Here is a 20699-nt window from a genome sequence, read left to right as displayed (position 1 = left end):
AAAGTCACCTATATTGTTACATATGTAGTTCTACTGGACAGCATTGTTCTAAAAGATTACCAGTATTACTGATAATATGATAATTACTAGTACACTATATAGGTACCCAATAATAAATGGAAGTATTAACACATATCAAAGAGATAAAATTAGATACCTCTTTATTTACAGTCATTACATGGTGTTTATTCCAATAATAGACACTAAGTACAGTTGATCCTTGAACCACAGAGGTTTGAACTGCACAGGTCCACTTATATGAAGATTTTTTTCAATAAATATTTACTATAGTACTACACAGGGGCAGCTGATTGAATCCAAGGATACAGAGGGCCAACTGTAAAGTAATATGCAGATTTTCAACTGTGCAGAGGGTCAGCGCCCCTAACCCCCTGAGTTGTTCAAGGGTCAACTGGAGTGTATTTTATTAACTGCACATTAAATTCTACCAACTACATTGCACACTAACAACTACACAGATTCATTGTATTTGTTAAAAACAAAGAGTGTAGACATTGTCAAGTTCATGGTTACAGAGTTCTCAAAACACTTTAGACACTAGTAGATCCTCAGGATACCTCTGCGGAGCATGTGCTCCCCTTGCAGCAGCTGCACTATGGCTGTCTGCGTGGCAGGTACAATAACGATGCTTCCATCTTCACGGCCACAAACGAGTCGTCCGTGGGCTGGTATGTACACACTTGCGGTCACCTTAAGAGGTTCATTACTATTGGGAATGACACTCAGCTGATCTATAATTCCGGCAGGACAAGGATTCAGTTTATCAAATGCCTCTTGCAAACTAACAGAAGTTCTCATTTCCAGCTCTGTGGAGGTTTTGTTTGGTATAAAAGAAAAACATTTAAGCATTTTAGAAAAAACATTAAACATATAAAAATAAATGTGCTTACAGATGATTCAGTAATATACCAAAGAATAACTGTCATCAACTATAATTCTAAGAAGAAAATGACATATGTACATTATGAATTTGCTATACAGTAGCTGGTATTTAGGTTGTTAAATTTAAAAAATTGAGAAATTACTGCAAGTGATTTACTAGTACCTCCTGTACCTTCCTGTTTATCAGGTGTGTCTGATATGTTCCAAATATTCAATCTTCCAGAAGAATCACCCTGAATCAATAGTTTGTGGAAGTATTCCTTACATCCATAGAAGAACCGAGTAACAGGAGGACAAATTAGCAACTGTAAAAAAAAAAAATGTGTTCAAATACCCTTAGCTATCTTTTTAAACAAAATATTTCACACATTAACATTTTTTCAGATTAGGATGTTAAGTACTCTGCCTCGGTACCAGAGTTAAAAAAAAAAAAAGTGCATTTATAGAATGAGTATTCAATAATATTTTAATTAATTTTGTAGCATTGAAACACATATCAACTAATACCCAAATCCAGTACATAGAATACAAATGAAAACTAAATATAGTCTTTCTCTAGAATTAATATTTGTATTCTTTTTCTCCACTTTATAAAAACCACAATGCAATTATTTGTCTGCTATTAAGCAAATAATACAAGGATATACCCCTCTTTACCAAAAAGAAAATTCTCCACTTAAAAGGTCAAAAGGGGAGAACAGGCTAATCTGAGCTTTCTGCCCATCCCTGATTAGTCTCCAAGAGTAGATGCAAAACTAAACTACCAAGCTTGTACAACTAGAGGACTCTTTTTTTTTTTATGAGAATATTTTTCAACTAATGGCATGACACTTGATCACATTTACATAATCCCCTTGATCCTAGCCTGATATGTTTGCTATAAACTACTAGGAACAAAAACCATTCATTAGGGTGTTGTGTACACTTTCATTTTTAAAACAAATTATTTTTCTGCTTAAGATCCTGTGCCTTCAGTGAGACCACTTATTTGAAAATACTAAATAGTGGTGGACTCCTAAACTTAAAGTTTAGATTATTAATATACTAAAACTGGAGTATTAAAGCATAGAAGCTCATCCTAAAAAGCAGTAAAAACTAGACTTCAGTGTTTAAACATATAGTTAACAAATAATCCGTATTCGGTATCAGTTGTTTCCTAAAAGGCATTATCCTATAGAAATTATATGCATTAAGCATAGTTAATTACTTGATTTAACTTAAAGCCTGAAAATTACTAAAAGTTTTAATTGATAAACAACATGCTTAACTAGGAAAAGTTGCTACAACAGCTGTAATAACCAGTATTTCATATTTCAATGTGTATCTAACACCACACAGTACATATATTTTAATTTAAAATGTATTGGGGAGCTGATACATAAAGAAACATGGTATGTATTTGTTTTGTTTCATGGTGTTTTTTTTTTTGGCCGTGCTAGCAGCTTGCAGGATCTTAGGTCCCTGACCAGGGATTGAACCCAGGCCCCAGCAGTGAAAGTGCTGAGCCCAAACCACTGGACCACCAGGGAAATCCCATCATGTATGTTTTTTATATAAGTCATTACCCCTTAATTTAAATAGAAGTGACTATCTAGTTTGGAAAGCAGTAAGCAGGAGTTTAAGTTAAGAAACTAAAGGACAGGTCATAGAGGATCTTAATTGTACATGGATGTATAAATTCTATATATTCAAATTATTCATGTAAAAATTAATTCCCTTCCCCTCACAATCCCTCCACATAAAGATGGAACAAAATGTTCAGAATGAAAAAGCTGTGGAAACCTAGAACTTAAGTAAAGGAAACTTTATTTCCAAAACCAAAGCTTCTTTCTTAATGCTCAAAGAACAGAGAGTTGAAAACCCAGTACTAAGTGCATTTCAACTTTAAATTGATATTAAGTAGGTTTTTAGAAGTCATAATAAATTGGGTTTTTATAGGGAAAAAATGTCTTTTTTCTTTATTTCTAATGCCTAATAATTTAAATCACTACATGATTTTGGGGAGATACTGCAATAACTTGTTCAAATAATAATCAGTCAGCATTATTACATAATTATCTTTGTCCTTCTAAAATTACATCTCTCACTATGTTTATAACTGCATGAATATAAAATCAATTTCTACCATCAATATGAATTTTATCAAAAAGTCATTGCCACTTTGTAATCAGTATAAGACCATTTTTATTCCTGGAGAAAAGTGAATGCTACATTATAGGCATATTATAAGCAAATCTGAAAATTGTGCTTATAATAACTGATGAGGTCAAAATGTTTTACAGCATCTAACACACAGCTTTGAATTGTATTGAATCTTTCAAATGCTTAGCTACCAAAGACACCAATAAATATGGTTGTAAAAATTTTTCAACATAACTACCAATTATAAATGATACCTGAAGAATTTTACCTCTTTATCTGTTCGATCCAAGAGGCTATGTTGTACCGGAGGAACTAAATTTTCAACCGCTTTCCCCACATCACTGCGGAATGAATCACTAGCTGGAAGGCAACTGAAAATGAGAAAAATACAAAATTCAGTAAAAATACTGACATTAAATATTTTATCATACCATATGATGACCTTTTTTGACAATGGACAAAATATGGATGTTTTAATTATAGTTAATTTAATATAGGCATGAAATTTAATAATTAATGTTACTAACATACCCTACTTCAAATAAAAACTCCACCTAATTTCTGTGCTTAGAAGTTAAACCTCAATTACAAATCTAACTTAAGGCCTCAAGTTTTTTACCTAAATTAAATATTTATACTTTCTACATTTTCATACTTTCAGGTTATACCCCAAATTTGGAATCTTTTGCTTTCAATTAAAGTCCTAACTTATTATTTATTGAATACCTGGCAGGTAGTTTGTAAATATAACTTTGCCCATTTTCAGTCCAAATGATGACTTTATCTGCCGAGACAAAGTCACCTCCAGTCCACGTCTGTCCATTTTCACTTGGACCCGAGCACAACAGGGAGTAGTCTCCAGCATCAAATACCTACGAGGAATAAGAGACTCGCAATCGTTCTAAAAACCATAAAACAAAATAAGACAATTTAACCATATAAAAACTTCTTTTTGGCAGTAACTGACTGAGGAAGTCATGCTGGTGGGTTGCAGTACCATCTACATGTTGTTTTCGTATGCGTTTCCCTGATGATTAATGAAACTGAACACCTTTCTACACATTTACTGGCCACCTGGCTTTCCTCTCTCGTGAAATGTTTTTGTTCGTTGTCCTATTGGGTTGTCGGTGTTTTTCTTCTTGACCTGTAGAAGTTGTTTTTTATCAATAATAGACGAGTCCCTCATCATATTGTACACCATAGCTATCTTCTCTCAGTCTGTGGGTTGTCTTTTTTTTTTTTTTAATACATCTTTACTGGAGTATAATTGCTTCACAATACCGTGTTAGTTTCTGTTGCACAACAAAGCAAACCAGCCATATGCATACACATGTCCCCATATCCCCTCCCTCTTAAGCCTCCCTCCCTGTGCTATGCTGCTGCTTCCCACCAGCCAACTATTTTACAGTCCGTAGTGTATATACGTCGATGCTACTCTCACTTCGCCCCAGCTTTGCCCTCCCACCCCATGTCATCAAGTCTATTCTCTATGTCTATCTCTTTATTCCTGCCCTGCAACTAGTTCATCAGTACCACTTTTTTTTTTTTTAGATTCCATATATATGCGTTAGCATATGGTATTTGTTTTTCTCTTTCTGACTTACTTCACTCTGTATGAGACTCTAGGTCCATCCACCTCACTACAAATAACTCAATTTCGTTTCTATTTATGGTTGAGCAATATTCCATTGTATATGTGTGCCACATCTTCTTTATCCATTCATCTGTCAATGGATATTTAGGTTGGCTCCATGTCCTGGCTATTGTAAATAGTGCTGCAATGAACATTGTGGTGCATGTCTCTTTTTGAATTATGGTTTTCTCAGGGTATATGCCCAGCAGAGGGGTTGCTGGGTCATATGGTAGTTCTATTTTTAGTTTTCTTAAGGAACCTCCATACTATTTTCCACAGTGGTTGTACCAATTTACATTCCCACCAACAGTGTAGGAGGGTTCCCTTTTCAACACACCCTTTCCAGCATTTATTGTTTCTAGCTTTTTTGATAATGGCCATCCTGACCAGTGTGAGGCGATACCTCATTATAGTTCTGATTTGCATTTCTCTAATAATTAGTGATGTTGAGCATCTTTTCATGTGCCTCTTGGTCATTTGTATGTCTTCCTTGGTGAAATGTCTATTTAGGTCTTCTGCCTATTTTTTAACTGGATCATTTGTTTTTTTGATATTGAGCTTCATGAGCTGTTTGTATATTTTAGAGATTAATCCTTTGTCTGTTGTTTCATTTGCAAATATTTCTCCCATTTGTAGGGTTGTCTTTTTGTCTTGTTTATGGTTTCCTTTGCTGTGCAAGCTTTTAAGTTTAATTAAGTCCCATTTGTTTATTTTTGTTTTTATTTCTGTTACTCTAGGATGTGGGTCAAAAAAGATCTTGCTGTTGTTTATGTCAAAGAGTGTTTTTTCTATGTTTCCCTCTAAAAGTTTTATAGTATCTGGTCTTACATTTAATTTAAGTCTTTAATCCATTTGGAGTTTATTTTTGCGTATGGTGTTAGGTAGTGTTCTAATTTCATTCTTTTACATGTAGTTGTCCAGTTTTCCCAGCACCACTTATTGAAGCGACTGTCTTTTCTCCATTGTATGTTCTTGCCTCCTTTGTCGTAAATTAGGTACCCATATGTGCGTGGGTTTATCTCTGGGCATTCTATCCTGTACCATTGATCTAGTCTTTTCACTCTTGTGTGTGCACTTAAGAGAAGGCTGATCTCACATGATTTTAAAATGCTTACAACGGGCACACAAGAAACTGGTATTAGCTACTGCCTCTGGGGAGGGGAAGGGAAGTACCCCAGGGGAAAAGGGTGTATATTTTTCACTGCATCCTCTTGCACTTTGTTTTACTTCTATTTGGATGTGTTTTAAGTTTTAAGACAAAGGAAGGATCCCATATGGCCTACTACAACAAAGCAGCTGCTAGCTTTTCTTCTCTAATCTTATTCCCAAACAACAGTCTTATGGTAAGGCTGTCCACTCTGAGACAGGATAGCACAGTAGTAATGAGAGCAGCTGCTGCAGTCCGGCTGCCTGAGTTGTATAACCTTAGTCACTTGTACAACCACCACCACTCGTATAATCTTAGCCAAGTTATTTATCCCCCCTACGCCTCAGTTGCCTCATCTGCGAAATGGGCAAAGCCACAATTCCTGCTGTGGCAGGTGGCCTCTAAAATGGCCCCATCAATCACTGACTCCAGGTAGTATTAGGAACCTCACATAATCCTCTCCCTTGAGTATAGGCGGCATTTTGTGACTGTTATTAGAGAACTGAATGTGGCAGAGGTCATGGGATCTCAGCTCTAAGATTAGGTGGGTCTTGGGTCTTGGCTATACCTTCTCTTGCTCACTTTTTTTTTTTTTTGTTTTGCCACGTTGTGCAGCATGTGTGGCATCTTAGTTCCCCAACCACGGATTGAACCTGTGCCCCTGAATTAGGAGCATGAAGTCTTAACCACTGGACCACCAGGGAAGTCCCTCTTGCTCACTTATTCTGAGGAAGGACAGCTCCTGTGTTGTGAGCTGTCCTAATGGAGAGGCCCACATGGCCAAGAACTAAGGTCTCCAGCCAACAGTCAGTAGGACCTGAGGCCTGTCAACCACCTGGTGAGTAAGTTTGGAAGCAGACCCTCTCCTAGGTGAGCCTTGGGATGAGGTAGTCATCCCAGTCGAAACCTTCATCACAGTCTGTGAGAGACCCTGGGCCAGAGGTACCCAGCCAAGCCATGCCCAGATTCCTGACCCACAGAAACCCAAATTCCTGACCAAAAACAGATGATTCATATTTGTTGTTTTAAGTGACTAACTTTTGAAGTAATTTGTTACACAGGATTAGATAACTAACATACCACCCCTCGGAGAGTTATTTCCAAATAATACATGGAAAGCTTTGAAAAATATGCTAGGCATATCAGAGCCAGTGATCAAAACTTGATGGCTCTTTTTCTGTTATGGAAATATTGAAGTCTGGCAATGTGGAAGTAATATATACCTTCCATCATTAGCTCTTTAGTGACAGAAGAAGACCTTGCCAACTCCAAAATGTCAGAAAAGAATGGCAGTTGGGACAATAACAACCTACAAAGATACAGCCAACTTGCAGAAAACTCACCACCATTGCCCACGCTGTACTGACAAGACAATGAAAAATATGGTAGCAAAAGGCAGAAATTCAGATCAATAGAACTAACAACCATTAACTGAATCATTCTATGAACCAAAACAAAAAAGACAACTATATACAGCCAAATTCCATACCTCAAAACATGATATCAAAATCAGACCAAATGTTTCAAATATTCTAACACCAAGCTCCGCCTTACAATTATCTTTGGAACTCTGATAAACCAATATCATGAAGGGCAAAAATACAATTTCTTACTTATGTAGTTATCTTACCCTCCAATACTTGGAGCACACAACCAGAAGCGACCTCTGTGTGAATGCACAAAAAGAGATGCTTTGGCAATTCTGACAATAAATTGGTTTGGATTCCTCTTCAAATATTGGCTCAGTATCCTGAAAAGAGAAAGATCTGTAAAACTTTAGGATTGGCTGGGTCGTCAGTTAAAATTATCACACAATGATAAAGAAAACAAAATGAAATAAAGGCATCTCTTGATATGTTCATCAATTTAGCCCCTCACGTGAGAACCAAGGTAGTAAAAAGCAGCAAAGATATACTCTAAAATCATCTGGGTACAACATCTTTGCTACAAAACTACTTAAGATTAAAATACTAATGAGAGTCAGAGTGTCATCACTGGCAATGACAGACGATAAAAATTTGAGTCATTCCTAATTTTTATAGTTACATGTGCTTGTAGGTTAAAAAAAAAAACCTCATCAATTCCTGCACTTTCTCCCAGATTCAATGTCTAAAAATTCCCTAACTGAAGAGATTAGTATCTGTACTGCCAGAAAATTGATCTGCTTTCTTATTGATAAGAAGTAACAAGGAATTCAAGTCCAAAGAACTCAGAGGACTAAAACTTGCTTTGTATCCTCTTTGTGGTGGTTTGCTTTTTTTTTTCCCCTCAAGCAAACTACCTTTTAGCTTCAAATTTAAACAGAAGCAGTTGAGGAAAATCCTCTTCTGTGTTTCTCTACTTCAGATCCTGTACAGTATGTTTCTCTGCTTTGCTCCCTTGATAAGGCAGATATCTACCCTCAAAAGGGGAAAAAAATAATTCACGTACAGAGAGAGCATACTTGGGGACTCTTCTATACTATGTCAATAAGACTATTGAAAAGAATAGCTTTTTCCTTCCTCTTTAAGTAAAAAAGAGAAGGGGCCTATCATGACTAAAATGTAAGACTCCATAAGAACAGAAACAGAGAACTCACTTCCAGCCTCATTTGTCTCACCTGCAGGCCACTTATTTCCGAGGTAACAATCCACACCTTCAAGATGCCCGTCACTGAGAGCGCCACCACGGTGTCCTCTACACCGAGAAGGAAGAAGAAGCCAGTTACAAGCACAACATGCTTTCTTTCTAAACAATAATATGGTTACAACAGTGACATGGACCATGGTTTGCTTTTTTTTTTTTTTTTTGCATCACCCTCCCTCCCACCCTCCGTATCCCACCCCTCTAGGTGGTCACAAACCACCAAGCTGATCTCCCTGTGCTATGCAGCTGCTTCCCACTAGCTATCTATTTTACGTTTGGTAGTGTATATATGTCCATGCCACTCTCTCACTTGGTCCCAGCTTACCCTTCCCCCTCCCTGTGTCCTCAAGTCCATTCTCTTCATCTGCATCTTTATTCCTGTCCTGCCCCTAGTTTCTTCAGGACCATTTTTTTTTTTTTTTTTTAGATTCCATATATATGTGTTAGCATACGGTATTTGTTTTTCTCTTTCTCACTTAACTTCACTCTGTATGACAGACTCTAGGTCCATCCACCTCACTACAAATAACTCAATTTCATTTCTTTTTATGGCTGAATAATATTCCATTGTATATATGTGCCAAATCTTCTTTATCCATTCATCCGTCAATGGACACCTAGGTGGCTTCCATGTCCTGGCTATTGTAAATAGAGCTGCAATGAACATTGTGGTACACGACTCTTTTTGAATTATGGTTTTCTCAGGGTATATGCCCAGTAGTGGGATTGCTGGATCATACGGTAATACAGTGATTGTTCAGTGATTGATACAGTGGCTGTATCAATTTACATTCCCACCAACAGTGCAAGAGGGTTCCCTTTTCTCCACCCTCTCCAGCATTTATTGTTTGTACATTTTTTGATGATGGCCATTCTGACCGGTGTGAGATGATATCTCATTGTAGATTTTTGGTTTATTTATTTATTTATTTATTTATTTATTTATTTATGGCTGTGTTGGGTCTTCATTTCTGTGAGAGGGCTTTCTCTAGTTGTGGCAAGTGGGGGCCACTCTTCATCGCGGTGCGTGGGCCTCTTGCTATCGCGGCCTCTCTTGTTCCGGAGCACAGGCTCCAGACGTGCAGGCTCAGTAATTGTGGCTCACGGTCCTAGTTGCTCCGTGGCATGTGGGATCTTCCCAGCCCAGGGCTCGAACCCATGTCCAATGCATTGGCAGGCAGATTCTCAACCACTGCACCACCAGGGAAGCCCGTCATTGTAGTTTTGATTTGCATTTCTCTAATGATTAATGATGTTGAGCATTCTTTCATGTGTTTTTTGGCAATCTGTGTATCTTCTTTGGAGAAATGCCTATTTAGGTCTTCTGCCCATTTTTGGATTGGGTTGTTTGTTTTTTTGATATTGAGCTGCATGAGTTGCTTGTATGTTTTGGAGATTAATCCTTTGTCCGTTGCTTCATTTGCGAATATTTTCTCCCATTCTGAGGGTTGTCTTTTCGTCTTGTTTATGGTTTCCTTTGCTGTGCAAAAGATTTAAAGTTTCTTAGGTCCCATTCGTTTATTTTTGCTTTTATTTCCATTTCTCTAGGAGGTGGGTCAAAAAGGATCTTGCTGTGATTTATGTAACACAGTGTTCTGCCTATGCTTTCCTCTAAGAGTTTCATGGTGTCTGGCCTTACATTTAGGTCTTTAATCCATTTTGAGTTTATTTTTGTGTATGGTGTTAGGGAGTGTTCTAATTTCATTCTTTTACATGTAGCTGTCCAGTTTTCCCAGCACCACTTATTGAAGAGGCTGTCTTTTCTCCACTGTATATTCTTGCCTCCTTTATCAAAGATAAGGTGACCATATGTGCGTGGGTTTATCTCTGGGCTTTCTATCTTGTTCCATTGATCTATATTTCTGTTTCTGTGCCAGTACCATACTGTCTTGATTACTGTAGCTTTGTAGTATAGTCTGAAGTCAGGGAGCCTGATTCCTCCAGCTCCATTTTTCTTTCTCAAGATTGCCTTGGCTATTCGGGGTCTTTTTTGTTTCCATACAAATTGAGAAATTTTTTCTTGTAGTTCTGTGAAAAATCCCAGTGGTAGTCTGATAGGGATTGCATTGAATCTGTAGATTGCTTTGGGTAGTAGAGTCATTTTCACAATGTTGATTCTTCCAATCCAAGAACACGGTATATCTCTCCATCTATTTGTATCATCTTTAATTTCTTTCATCAGTGTCTTATAATTTTCTGCATACAGGTCTTTTGTCTCCTTAGGTAGGTTTATTCCTAGATATTTTATTCTTTTTGTTGCAATGGTAAATGGGAGTGTTTTCTTAATTTCACTTTCAGATTTTTCATCATTAGTGTATAGGAATGCAAGAGATTTCTGTGTATTAATTTTGTATCCTGCTACTTTACCAAATTCATTGATTAGCTCTAGTAGTTTTCTGGTAGCATCTTTAGGATTCTCTATGTATAGTATAATGTCATCTGCAGACAGTGACAGCTTTACTTCTTCTTTTCCAATTTGGATTCCTTTTATTTCTTTTTCTTCTCTGAGTGCTGTGGCTAAAACTTCCAAAACTATGTTGAATAATAGTGGTGAGAGTGGGCAACCTTGTCTTGTTCCTGATATTAGTGGAAAAGGTTTCAGTTTTTCACCATTGAGGACGATGTTGGCTGTGGGTTTGTCATATATGGCCTTTATTATGTTGAGGAAAGTTCCCTCTATGCCTATTTTCTGGAGGGTTTTTATCATAAATGGGTGTTGAATTTTGTCAAAAGCTTTCTCTGCATCTATTGAGATGATCATATGGTTTTTCTCCTTCAATTTGTTAATATGGTTTATCACAATGATTGATTTGCGTATATTGAAGAAGCCTTGCATTCCTGGGATAAACCCCACTTGATCATAGTGTATGATCCTTTTAATGTGCTGTTGGATTCTGTTTGCTAGTATTTTGTTGAGGATTTTTGCATCTATGTTCATCAGTGATATTGGCCTGTAGTTTTCTTTCCTTGTGACATCTTTGTCTGGTTTTGGTATCAGAGTGATGGTGGCCTCGTAGAATGAGTTTGGGAGTGTTCCTCCCTCTGCTATATTTTGGAAGAGTTTGAGAAGGATAGGTGTTAGCTCTTCTCTAAATGTTTGAAAGAATTTGCCTGTGCAGCCATCTGGTCCTGGGCTTTTGTTTGTTGGAAGATTTTTAATCAGTTTCAATTTCAGTGCTTGTGATTGGTCTGTTCATATTTTCTATTTCTTCCTGGTTCAGTCTTGGAAGGTTGTGCATTTCTAAGAATTTGTCCATTTCTTCCAGGTTTTCCATTTTATTGGCATATAGCTGCGTATAGTAATCTCTCATGATCCTTTGTATTTCTGCAGGGTCAGTTGTTACCTCTCCTTTTTCATTTCTAATTCTATTGATTTGAGTCTTCTCCCTTTTTTTCTTGATGAGTCTGGCTAATGGTTTATCAATTTTGTTTATCTTCTCAAAGAACCAGCTTTTAGTTTTATTGATCTTTGCTATCGTTTCCTTCATTTCTTTTTCATTTATTTCTGATCTGATCTTTATGATTTCTTTCCTTCTGCTAACTTTGGGGTATTTTGTTCTTCTTTCTCTAATTGCTTTCGGTGTAAGGTTAGATTGTTTATTTGAGATGTTTCTTGTTTCTTAAGGTAGGATTGTATTGCTATAAACTTCCCTCTTAGAACTGCTTTTGCTGCAGCCCATAGGTTTTGGGTCATTGTGTTTTCATTGTCATTTGTTTGTAGGTATTTTTTTATTTCCTCTTTGATTTCTTCAGTGATCTCTTGGTTATTAAGTAGTGTATTGTTTAGCTTCCATGTGTTTGTATTTCTTACAGATTTTTTCCTGTAATTGATATCTAGTCTCATAGCGTTGTGGTCAGAAAAGATACTTGATATGATCTCAATTTTCTTCAATTTACCAAGGCTTGATTTGTCACCCAAGATATGATCTATCCTGGAGAATGTTCCATGAGCACTTGAGAAGAATATGTATTCTGTTGTTTTTGGATGGAATGTCCTATAAATATCAATTAAGTCCATGTTGTTTAATGTATCATTTAAAGCTTATGTTTCCTTATTTATTTTCATTTTGGATGATCTGTCCATTGGTGAAAGTGGGGTGTTAAAGTCCCCTACTATGATTGTGTTACTGTCGATTTCCCCTTTTATGGCTGTTAGTATCTGCCTTATGTATTGAGGTGCTCCTATGTTGGGTGCATAAATATTTACAATTGTTATATCTTCTTCTTGGATGGATCCCTTGATCATTATGCAGTGCCCTTTGTCTCTTGTAATAGTCTTTGTTTTAAAGTCTATTTTGTCTGATATGGGAATTGCTACTCCAGCTTTCTTTTGATTTCTTTTTGCATGGAATATCTTTTTCCATCCCCTCACTTTCAGTCTGTATGTGTCCCTAGGTCTGAAGTGGGTCTCTTGTAGACAGCATATATACAGGTCTTGTTTTTGTATCCATTCAGCTAATCTATGTCTTTTGGTTGCAGCACTTAATCCATTTACATTTAAGGTAATTATCGATATGTATGTTCCTATTACCATTTTCTTAATTGTTTTGGGTTTATTATTGTAGGTCTTTTCCTTCTCTTGTGTTTCCTGCCTAGAGAAGTTCCTTTAGCATTTGTTGTAAAGCTGGTTTGGTGGTGCTGAATTCTCTTAGTTTTTGCTTGTCTGTAAAGGTTTTAATTTCTCCGTCAAATCTGAATGAGATCCTTGCTGGGTAGAGTAATTCTGGCTGTAGTTTCTTCTCCTTCATCACTTTAAATGTGTCCTGCCACTCCCTTCTGGCTTGCAGAGTTTCTGCTGAAAGATCAGCTGTTAACCTTATGGGGATTCCCTTATGTGGTTTGCTTTAATGAAATTAAATAATAGCATGTTTTACAATTAGCATGAAAACCTCATTCTGTATTTTACGAAATAACAGAAAACAGATTTCAAAACAGGTTAATGAAGATGATCTAAAATTTGGAGTTCAAGGAAAAGGTTTTTTTAGCTGCTTGATTTATTTCTAACTTACAAGTTTTAATAATTTCAAATATTCTTGATTACTATGCTATGAAATAACTTTTTTTTAAAAAAAGTTTTTAAGAATTTAAAAAAGTAAAAATCAAACACACAACTTTTATTCTTCAAAGTTCACTTTTAGTTATTCGTCATGGGGGAGCACAGTCACTTTCTTTCTTCAGGGCACACATTTCCCCTTTTCCCACCTCCCCTGCCCGCCATTTTATTGCACACCACACCCTCCACAGGCCATGATCAGGAGAAAGACATAATAAAACCTGAATTCATCAGCTTCGGGTGAGGGAGCAGTCACAGTACCACAGTAATATCCGGGAACTCTGAGAGGAGGGGGCGTTAGGTAGCAGTCTACTGCAGGCTCCAGAGTGAGGGAGTATGCGTTAAAATCGCATTTTCTTCACTAATTAACCAGTGAACTGTGCATAACTTAACTAACCTATCCTAAATTCAATTTGCTTATCTGTAAGCAAATGTAAATGGATAAAGTAACGACAGTACCTACCTTAATGGTCTGTTATGAGAATTAAGACACACCACAGGTATAGCCCTCAACACATCAATAAACATTAGTTATTACTGTTATTTAAAACAGTGTTTGCTACATTTCAGTATAAACTTTATTTGTACTGCCTGGCTCCACAGGCAAGGTAAAGCACTGAAATGCACTGATTACAATTCCACCATCTCTGTACGAAGAAGCTAGAACAACTACTCACAAGTCTGTCAATTACTGTAGAAGTGCAACATACCAATATATCTAAAATTCTTAAATATCTACACACTAGTATAGGGTAAAGCAGATTAAAAATTGTGTATGTTAGCAACTTTATAAACTGACAACACTTAGAAATGCATGCACAGCACAAAATTTTCCATTAAAGTTACATTCTATCCTATTCAGACCAGTGTGTACATGTATATTTCACATGTGGATATTTCCCACACACACTTAGATAACGCTTTTTGTACCCTTGTACAAACTATTTTTAGAGACTTCATCTAATCTGGGCAGCCTTCTTACTTGCCCTCAAAGTCCCTTCACTGCCTTCACTAATTCTAGCCTCTGTGCTATTTCTCTATCTCGTCACATTTCACACCCTGAACTGCCATTTGTTTATATATCATCCTCCCTCACTAGAATTTGAGTCCCTTCAGTAGTTCAATCCTTCGTACCTAAAAGACGATAGGCACTCAATAAATATCTGCTGAATGGCTGTCAAATAAAAAGCTATGTGCTGATTTCCAACCGTAAGAGGTAATAAAGGAAAGCTCCCATGAAACTGAAGGCAGTTCACCAATGGAAGTGGTGTAACACAGTGGTAAAGTAACCGCTCTGGGGTCCATCTGGGCACCAGTAAGCCACAAACTTGCTCTGTGATCTTAAGTAAAGACTCCACCATGCTAAACTTCACCCATCTCCCCATCCACACATCCTAAGACAACTGTACCTATCCCACTGGGTGCTGTGAGAACTGTTACCATATGTAAATGCTCAGCATGCGCCCGATACTGTGAGCACTCGGTAAATGAAGTCTCATGGCGGTGGCAGTGGTGCTAATTACAGGTCAGCCTTTACAGAAGAGCACACAACTATGAGGCATTTGGGAGGAAAAAAATGCTCCAAAAGAGACATATAGGAATATACATGTTCAGTATTAATTACTGTTCTTTTCCTGAACAATTTTACTTTCGTTCTCACAATTGTTACTGAAAGGTTTCAATGGAAATGAAGAAAACATACTTGTATTTGCTGAGCATCAACTACACACCAAGCACTTACCAGGAACTTTCATTAAATTTAATTGTGTACAATCCCCTCCCTTTTCATCATCTCCACAAAAAAATGGAAACACTTCCTATGCCTCTTCAGCAAGTGACAAAACCGGGCCCAAGAAATACACAGATAAACTACAGTTCCTCCCACCATACCTCCAAGGGGTTAAGATATTCTTCTTCCACTTCAGAAAATCACTGACACACTCTAAGACAGCCAGAAACTAGTGATCTATTCCATGGAATGGAGATAATGTAACACTTTAAATCTTAATTCAATCAAAGACTCCTTTATGAAGGTAGAGACAGACCATAAATCATGAGAGTAGTTATTTCTTAAACCTAAGAATAAAATATAACAAAGTATATTAATATGCGACACATCATACAAATCTACAGTAAACTAACCATTAAGTCATAGTGTAGAAATTCCTAAAGGGCACACTGACCTTGTGTTCGGTGGGATCGAATAATACTCATGGAGCTAATCCAATCTGGAGAGATCTTTGATACTAAGGAGTACAGCACCTCAAGGCTGGTGGCATCCACCACGAGGATTTCGGGATAATGGCCATGGCACAGAAGCCTTCCTTCTCTCTGATTTCCAACAGAGAACTGGTAGAACTAAAAGGAAGAAGATTTTTAAATGTTCTTTACTTGAGATACTTGATTCACATGGATTCACCAAGCTTATTATGATGCTCAATTTCTCCAGTAATATTTCCAGACATGTACTATATGGTACATATTACATGCGTCTATGTATACACATGTCTACACATGTGCAGACATCAAGTTACATTAATATTTCAAAATATCTAACAAAATTATTTTCTTCCTAACATCTTATCTTCCTTTCTGAACTATTTGGGAGGAGAATTCATGATAATTCTTTTTTGTCCTCCTGTAGCATCTAAAACAGGGCTGTTGAATGAATTAATAAAACACCTGAATAAAATCAGCTTCACAAATCAAAGCAAAAGGGTAGCTCACGTGGGTCACAAAAATAATATGAGTTTGAGATGAATGAGAATCGAGTATAGGTTTATAATTACTAGTTATGACCAAATAAAATTTAGAAGGATGATTCTGTTCAAATATAATCAGAAGTAAATTCTGAGTAATCTAAGTGTGCTATTGTAGATCAGAGTGTGAAACAACCGTTATAAACCATTCTCATAGTGCACATTTATACTTTGTGGAAGAAAAATAGAGGAAGAACCAATACAATGGTGTTACTCATGCCAAGAATAACTCAAAAGGGTAAGATGAGTTTCCATCAAGCAAAGAGCAGAGAAAGAATGACTCTAAGACCAACAACTTATCAAAGGTTCTGTCTTCCCTTAGCCTCAAAAAAAAAAAAAGTGACTCTCTTAGTGGAATGATTCTCCTAGAGGATTTTTAGAAGGTAAAGACATCTAATAACCAGACTACCACTTTCCAAGGGATTGGACTTTATACAAATCACGTGAGGGCAAGCTAGACACCACACAAGGGGCAATGCTGTAACCGCTCCACAGCTGGGGAGATAAGTAAGAAACCCAGGTCCAGTCTGCTCCCACACTCATCCATCCACTGCTCAGAGCTCAACGCTGCATGTGAAGGAAGACAATCTTTTCTCAACTATGAAGTCCCCTGCACAAGGAGCACAACTTCTTAAACATAAACACTGAGCACGGAGTACATTAACTAAGTGCGAGGTAGCACCACTAAACCCCAGAGAGGGGCCTAATAAAATGTAGACTATCATGGGGGGACCTCTAGATCTCAGGCTGATCCATAACACACGATCTGGGCTCCCAGGGACTGCCAGGCACTTGCATGCATATAATAATGTGACCATAGGTAGCCTTGACCCACAGAAGGGGAGGATGTGTGAAGGAGAAAGGGATGGGTGCATGTAAGCAAACTTTGTCAGGGCTCACTCAGCACCAGCCAGGAAAGACATGTGCACTGCAGTCACGAGAGAAGAGCTCTGTCCTGAGGGCAGGGATATTTTATTAGATCTGCCTGACTAAATGCCTCTCACTTTTGCTTGAAAGTTATATTCTCAAACCATCTTCCGAACGCTGATTTAGCTTCCAAGACACTTTGATATGGGCAAAAAAGGTGTCTCTAATGGAGAAATAGGTTTTCCAAATATTAAAAAGGGATGCCCCCATGTGATAATTTAATAAGTTGGCACTTCCTTGTGATTTCAGTAAGTGCCAATGCCATCAGGGTTCATCATTTCTACATATATAAAAACAACCTGGGGACTTCCCTGGTGGCGCAGTGGTTAAGAATCTGCCTGCTAGTGCAGGGAACACGGGTTCAAGCCCTGGTCCAGGAAGATCCCACATGCCACGGAGCAACTAAGCCCGTGCGCCACAACTACTGAGCTTGCGCTCTAGAGCCCGTGAGCCACAACTACTGAGCCCACGAGACACAACTACTGAAGCCCACATGCCTAGAGCCCATGTTCTGCAACAAGAGAAGCCACCGTAATGAGAAGCCCGCACACCGCAAGGAAGAGTAGCCCCCACTCGCCGCAACTAGAGAAAGCCCGTGCGCAGCAACGAAGACCCAACGCAGCCAAAAATAAATAAATAAACAAATTTTTTTTAAAAACCTGCTTCTGAACCTGAGAGGGTGAGGATCACGCAGGAAACAACTGTCACACACACTAGTAAATGCCAAAAAGCATCTTCTACTTAGAGATGGCTGCCAATCTAAATACAGAAGGCCTAATACAGGATCTGATAAATAGTAGGCACTGAAAATATATTGAATAAAGATAATTTTGCCTAAAATATAAACCAAGTTTTTAAATCATAAAATTATACAACAGTTAAAATATTTATATCCAATGAGTTTGATACTTATATATAATTTTCCAATTAAATTATCTATAAAGTCAATGAATCTAAATGATTTTATTATCCCTTTTCTCTTTACAAATCTTGATTCTTCATATGATAAAAAATAAATAATACAGGCCCTTTAAATAAAAAGTATATGCCGTAACAGCATTGAAGAAGCAATTTTTAAAAGGACTTTGCCAGGGCAATATGTAGTCACTAAAGATTTATATCACACTAACCATCTGTGAAAATTTTCCTTTGCTTTTCTAATTTGTGTTAGCACAGAAGGTTTTCTTTCTCAACAAATGATTTTACTTGTTTGTTTTAAGGGAGGCAGGATGACATAACAGAAAGCACACGGTCCCTAGAGTCAGATAAAGCTGATTTGGGATCCTAGTGCCAGGAATGACTCACTGTGAGACTGGGGCAAGTCATTTAATCACTCCGGCTATCAGCTTCCTTATACATAAAAGGATATACTCCTACCTAATTTGTCAGGATGTGGGGAGGACTAAATGAGAAAACATACAAGAAACACCTATATAATATTTGCTATAAATGTGAGTTCTCTTCTCTTCTCTTCCCTCTTCTTCCCCACTGAGAACATAAATCACATTTTCTATATACATTGTAATTTCCCAACACTCAACACAGCAAATGATGAGTAATCTGAAGCACAAAGAATTTGACAATTATGAAAGAACAAGGAAGAATACCAGGAATGTAAGTGAGAAGCTATAAATTCCTGTGCAAATTCCTGAGTAAGCCAGGCATATGAAATGGTCCTTTCTTAGAGTTGTGAAGTCAAAACACGAACTCAAGAACCAACTGCACAAGCAAGGAAAAGGGCATCATCCCCAAAGTGGATTGTGTCAATCATGAGTGGGATCACAAAGGCTTTAGCAAGAGAGAATTCCATTATCTAGGATCTAGAACACTTACCCAACCAGTAAAGGGGCTCTCAGCTGGGTAACCGGGATAGTCAGAGAGCAGAAGCGGCGGTGACAACGGCTTACCTTACGTCTTTCCACATTAGTCTCCTCTTCTTTGTTTTCCTCCCCCACTACACTGTCTTATGAAAAACACTTTTACTACTCTAATTCTAGTCTTCCTGTCCTATTACCCATCCCCACCCACTTCTCATATAAAAATATAGACTCAGTGTTTAAAAAACATCTTTTCAATTGTACACCTATAATACATTGTGCTGACTTGGCCAGTTACAGAAATTGATACTAACCTGTATGCCAGTATGTGTGCAAGCTAATTTTGTAAATTCAATACATCTGCCATCATTCACGTCCCAGAGGCACATCTCTCTGTAAAATAAGATAACAGCTAACTTTAAATCTGAGTTTTGAAAGCACTGTTCAACTTTGTCACAGTGGTTTAAAATTAATCTTCCATTGAAACTGACATACTTCCGAAAAAGTATTGATAGTATATAGTCATTATTGCTGTTCATCAAAAATTCTGCTCCTCCCACCCACCATCCTAAACTCCCCTCCAACCTAACCACCCCCACCTTGATCCACATTCTTTCTGGGCACCTGGGAGGACTGCACCTCCTGGCTCCCTTTTAGTTGGTGGAGTCGTGTGAGTAGTTCTGGCCAGAACGGATATGAGACCCTCCAGGACTCTCCTCCTCTGCCTCTATTCCAGATAGCGGCTGCTCCTTCACCCTCAGCCTCAAAGTAAGGAGAATTACGAAGCAGAGCACCGCCCTAAGTGATATATGAAGGGCAAGTGACAAAAACTAGAAATAAACTTTTAATTTAAACCACTGCAATTTTCCATCGGTTATCAACCAGTCTAGAAAACTTAGCACTGCAAAAAGCAAAACTTAAGGTCAACTGAATTCCAAATCTTTGCAAATTAAATATAATATTCCAGTTTTGATTCCATATTTATTGCAGAAGTTTTATTGCATGCATACCAAAAGAAAAAAGCTTTATCTCACACTAAAGATACAACATTCGAAATTAGAAATGTCAATATGCCTTGTATTTTAAAGAAATAAACTTAAGATTTATTTAACAGAAGACAACATTAGTAAAATGTAATGATCCTGATATTAGGGTATTCTTTAAGATGCCTTTTCCTATACCTCATATAGTATAAATTTTTCAAAGGAAATTCACCCGATCTATTTAGAATATTCACTCTAATGTGAATTATCCTTTAATTGGCCAAAAGGTACTATATTTTCACCTGCTGCTGCCTTTCAGTTACACAAGGTTCTTTTTAAATTCATAAATTATGAGGAGTGGAAGGGACAAGTTCTTAAATAATTCTCTTCCAGTTCCCCAACTCCCTTCAATAACATATTGTGTAAATAAACAATTTTCTAAACACTCTAAAAGTTTTTTCTTTTAATTCCCCACACTCTAGACCCTACAAATACTGTTCAATGACCTACCTCTCCAAAAGCAAGCTCTATTCTGAGCCTTAGGAATACATGTAGCCATATTAGTGCATTAATGTACATCAATATAACTGTTTAAACTTTTGCATGGCTTCATCGTCCAAATTTATGCTAGCCTAGTATCACTGAGGTTTTTTAAAACTCTCAGAGTTGTTGGCCAACTCAGTAAAAATGCCTTGGGGATTAATGACCAT

General features: G+C 37.4%; 1 protein-coding gene across 4 annotated transcripts in view; it reads right to left on the bottom strand.

The window, feature by feature from the left end:
* WDR7 (WD repeat domain 7) overlaps positions 1-20699 on the bottom strand; it is a 354664-nt gene that overhangs the window by 308793 nt on the left and 25172 nt on the right. For 3 of the 4 annotated variants that reach the window (XM_036874819.1, XM_036874818.1, XM_036874816.1), the window contains 8 exons: positions 19321-19399; positions 15687-15861; positions 8425-8501; positions 7456-7575; positions 3772-3917; positions 3314-3416; positions 1076-1208; positions 579-827 (listed from right to left, as the gene is read on the bottom strand). In XM_036874819.1, coding sequence (XP_036730714.1) covers positions 579-827; positions 1076-1208; positions 3314-3416; positions 3772-3917; positions 7456-7575; positions 8425-8501; positions 15687-15861; positions 19321-19399 — 1082 coding nt within the window. Of the gene's footprint in view, positions 1-578; positions 828-1066; positions 1209-3313; positions 3417-3771; positions 3918-7455; positions 7576-8424; positions 8502-15686; positions 15862-19320; positions 19400-20699 lie in introns of all 4 variants that reach the window. The other variant, XM_036874817.1, reaches the window with a different exon arrangement.

This window comes from Balaenoptera musculus, chromosome 14 (assembly GCF_009873245.2).
Source record: "Balaenoptera musculus isolate JJ_BM4_2016_0621 chromosome 14, mBalMus1.pri.v3, whole genome shotgun sequence".
Lineage (NCBI taxonomy): Eukaryota > Metazoa > Chordata > Mammalia > Artiodactyla > Balaenopteridae > Balaenoptera > Balaenoptera musculus.
The sequence above is the reverse complement of the archived record's forward strand: the minus strand, read 5'-3'. Positions and strand labels throughout refer to the sequence as shown.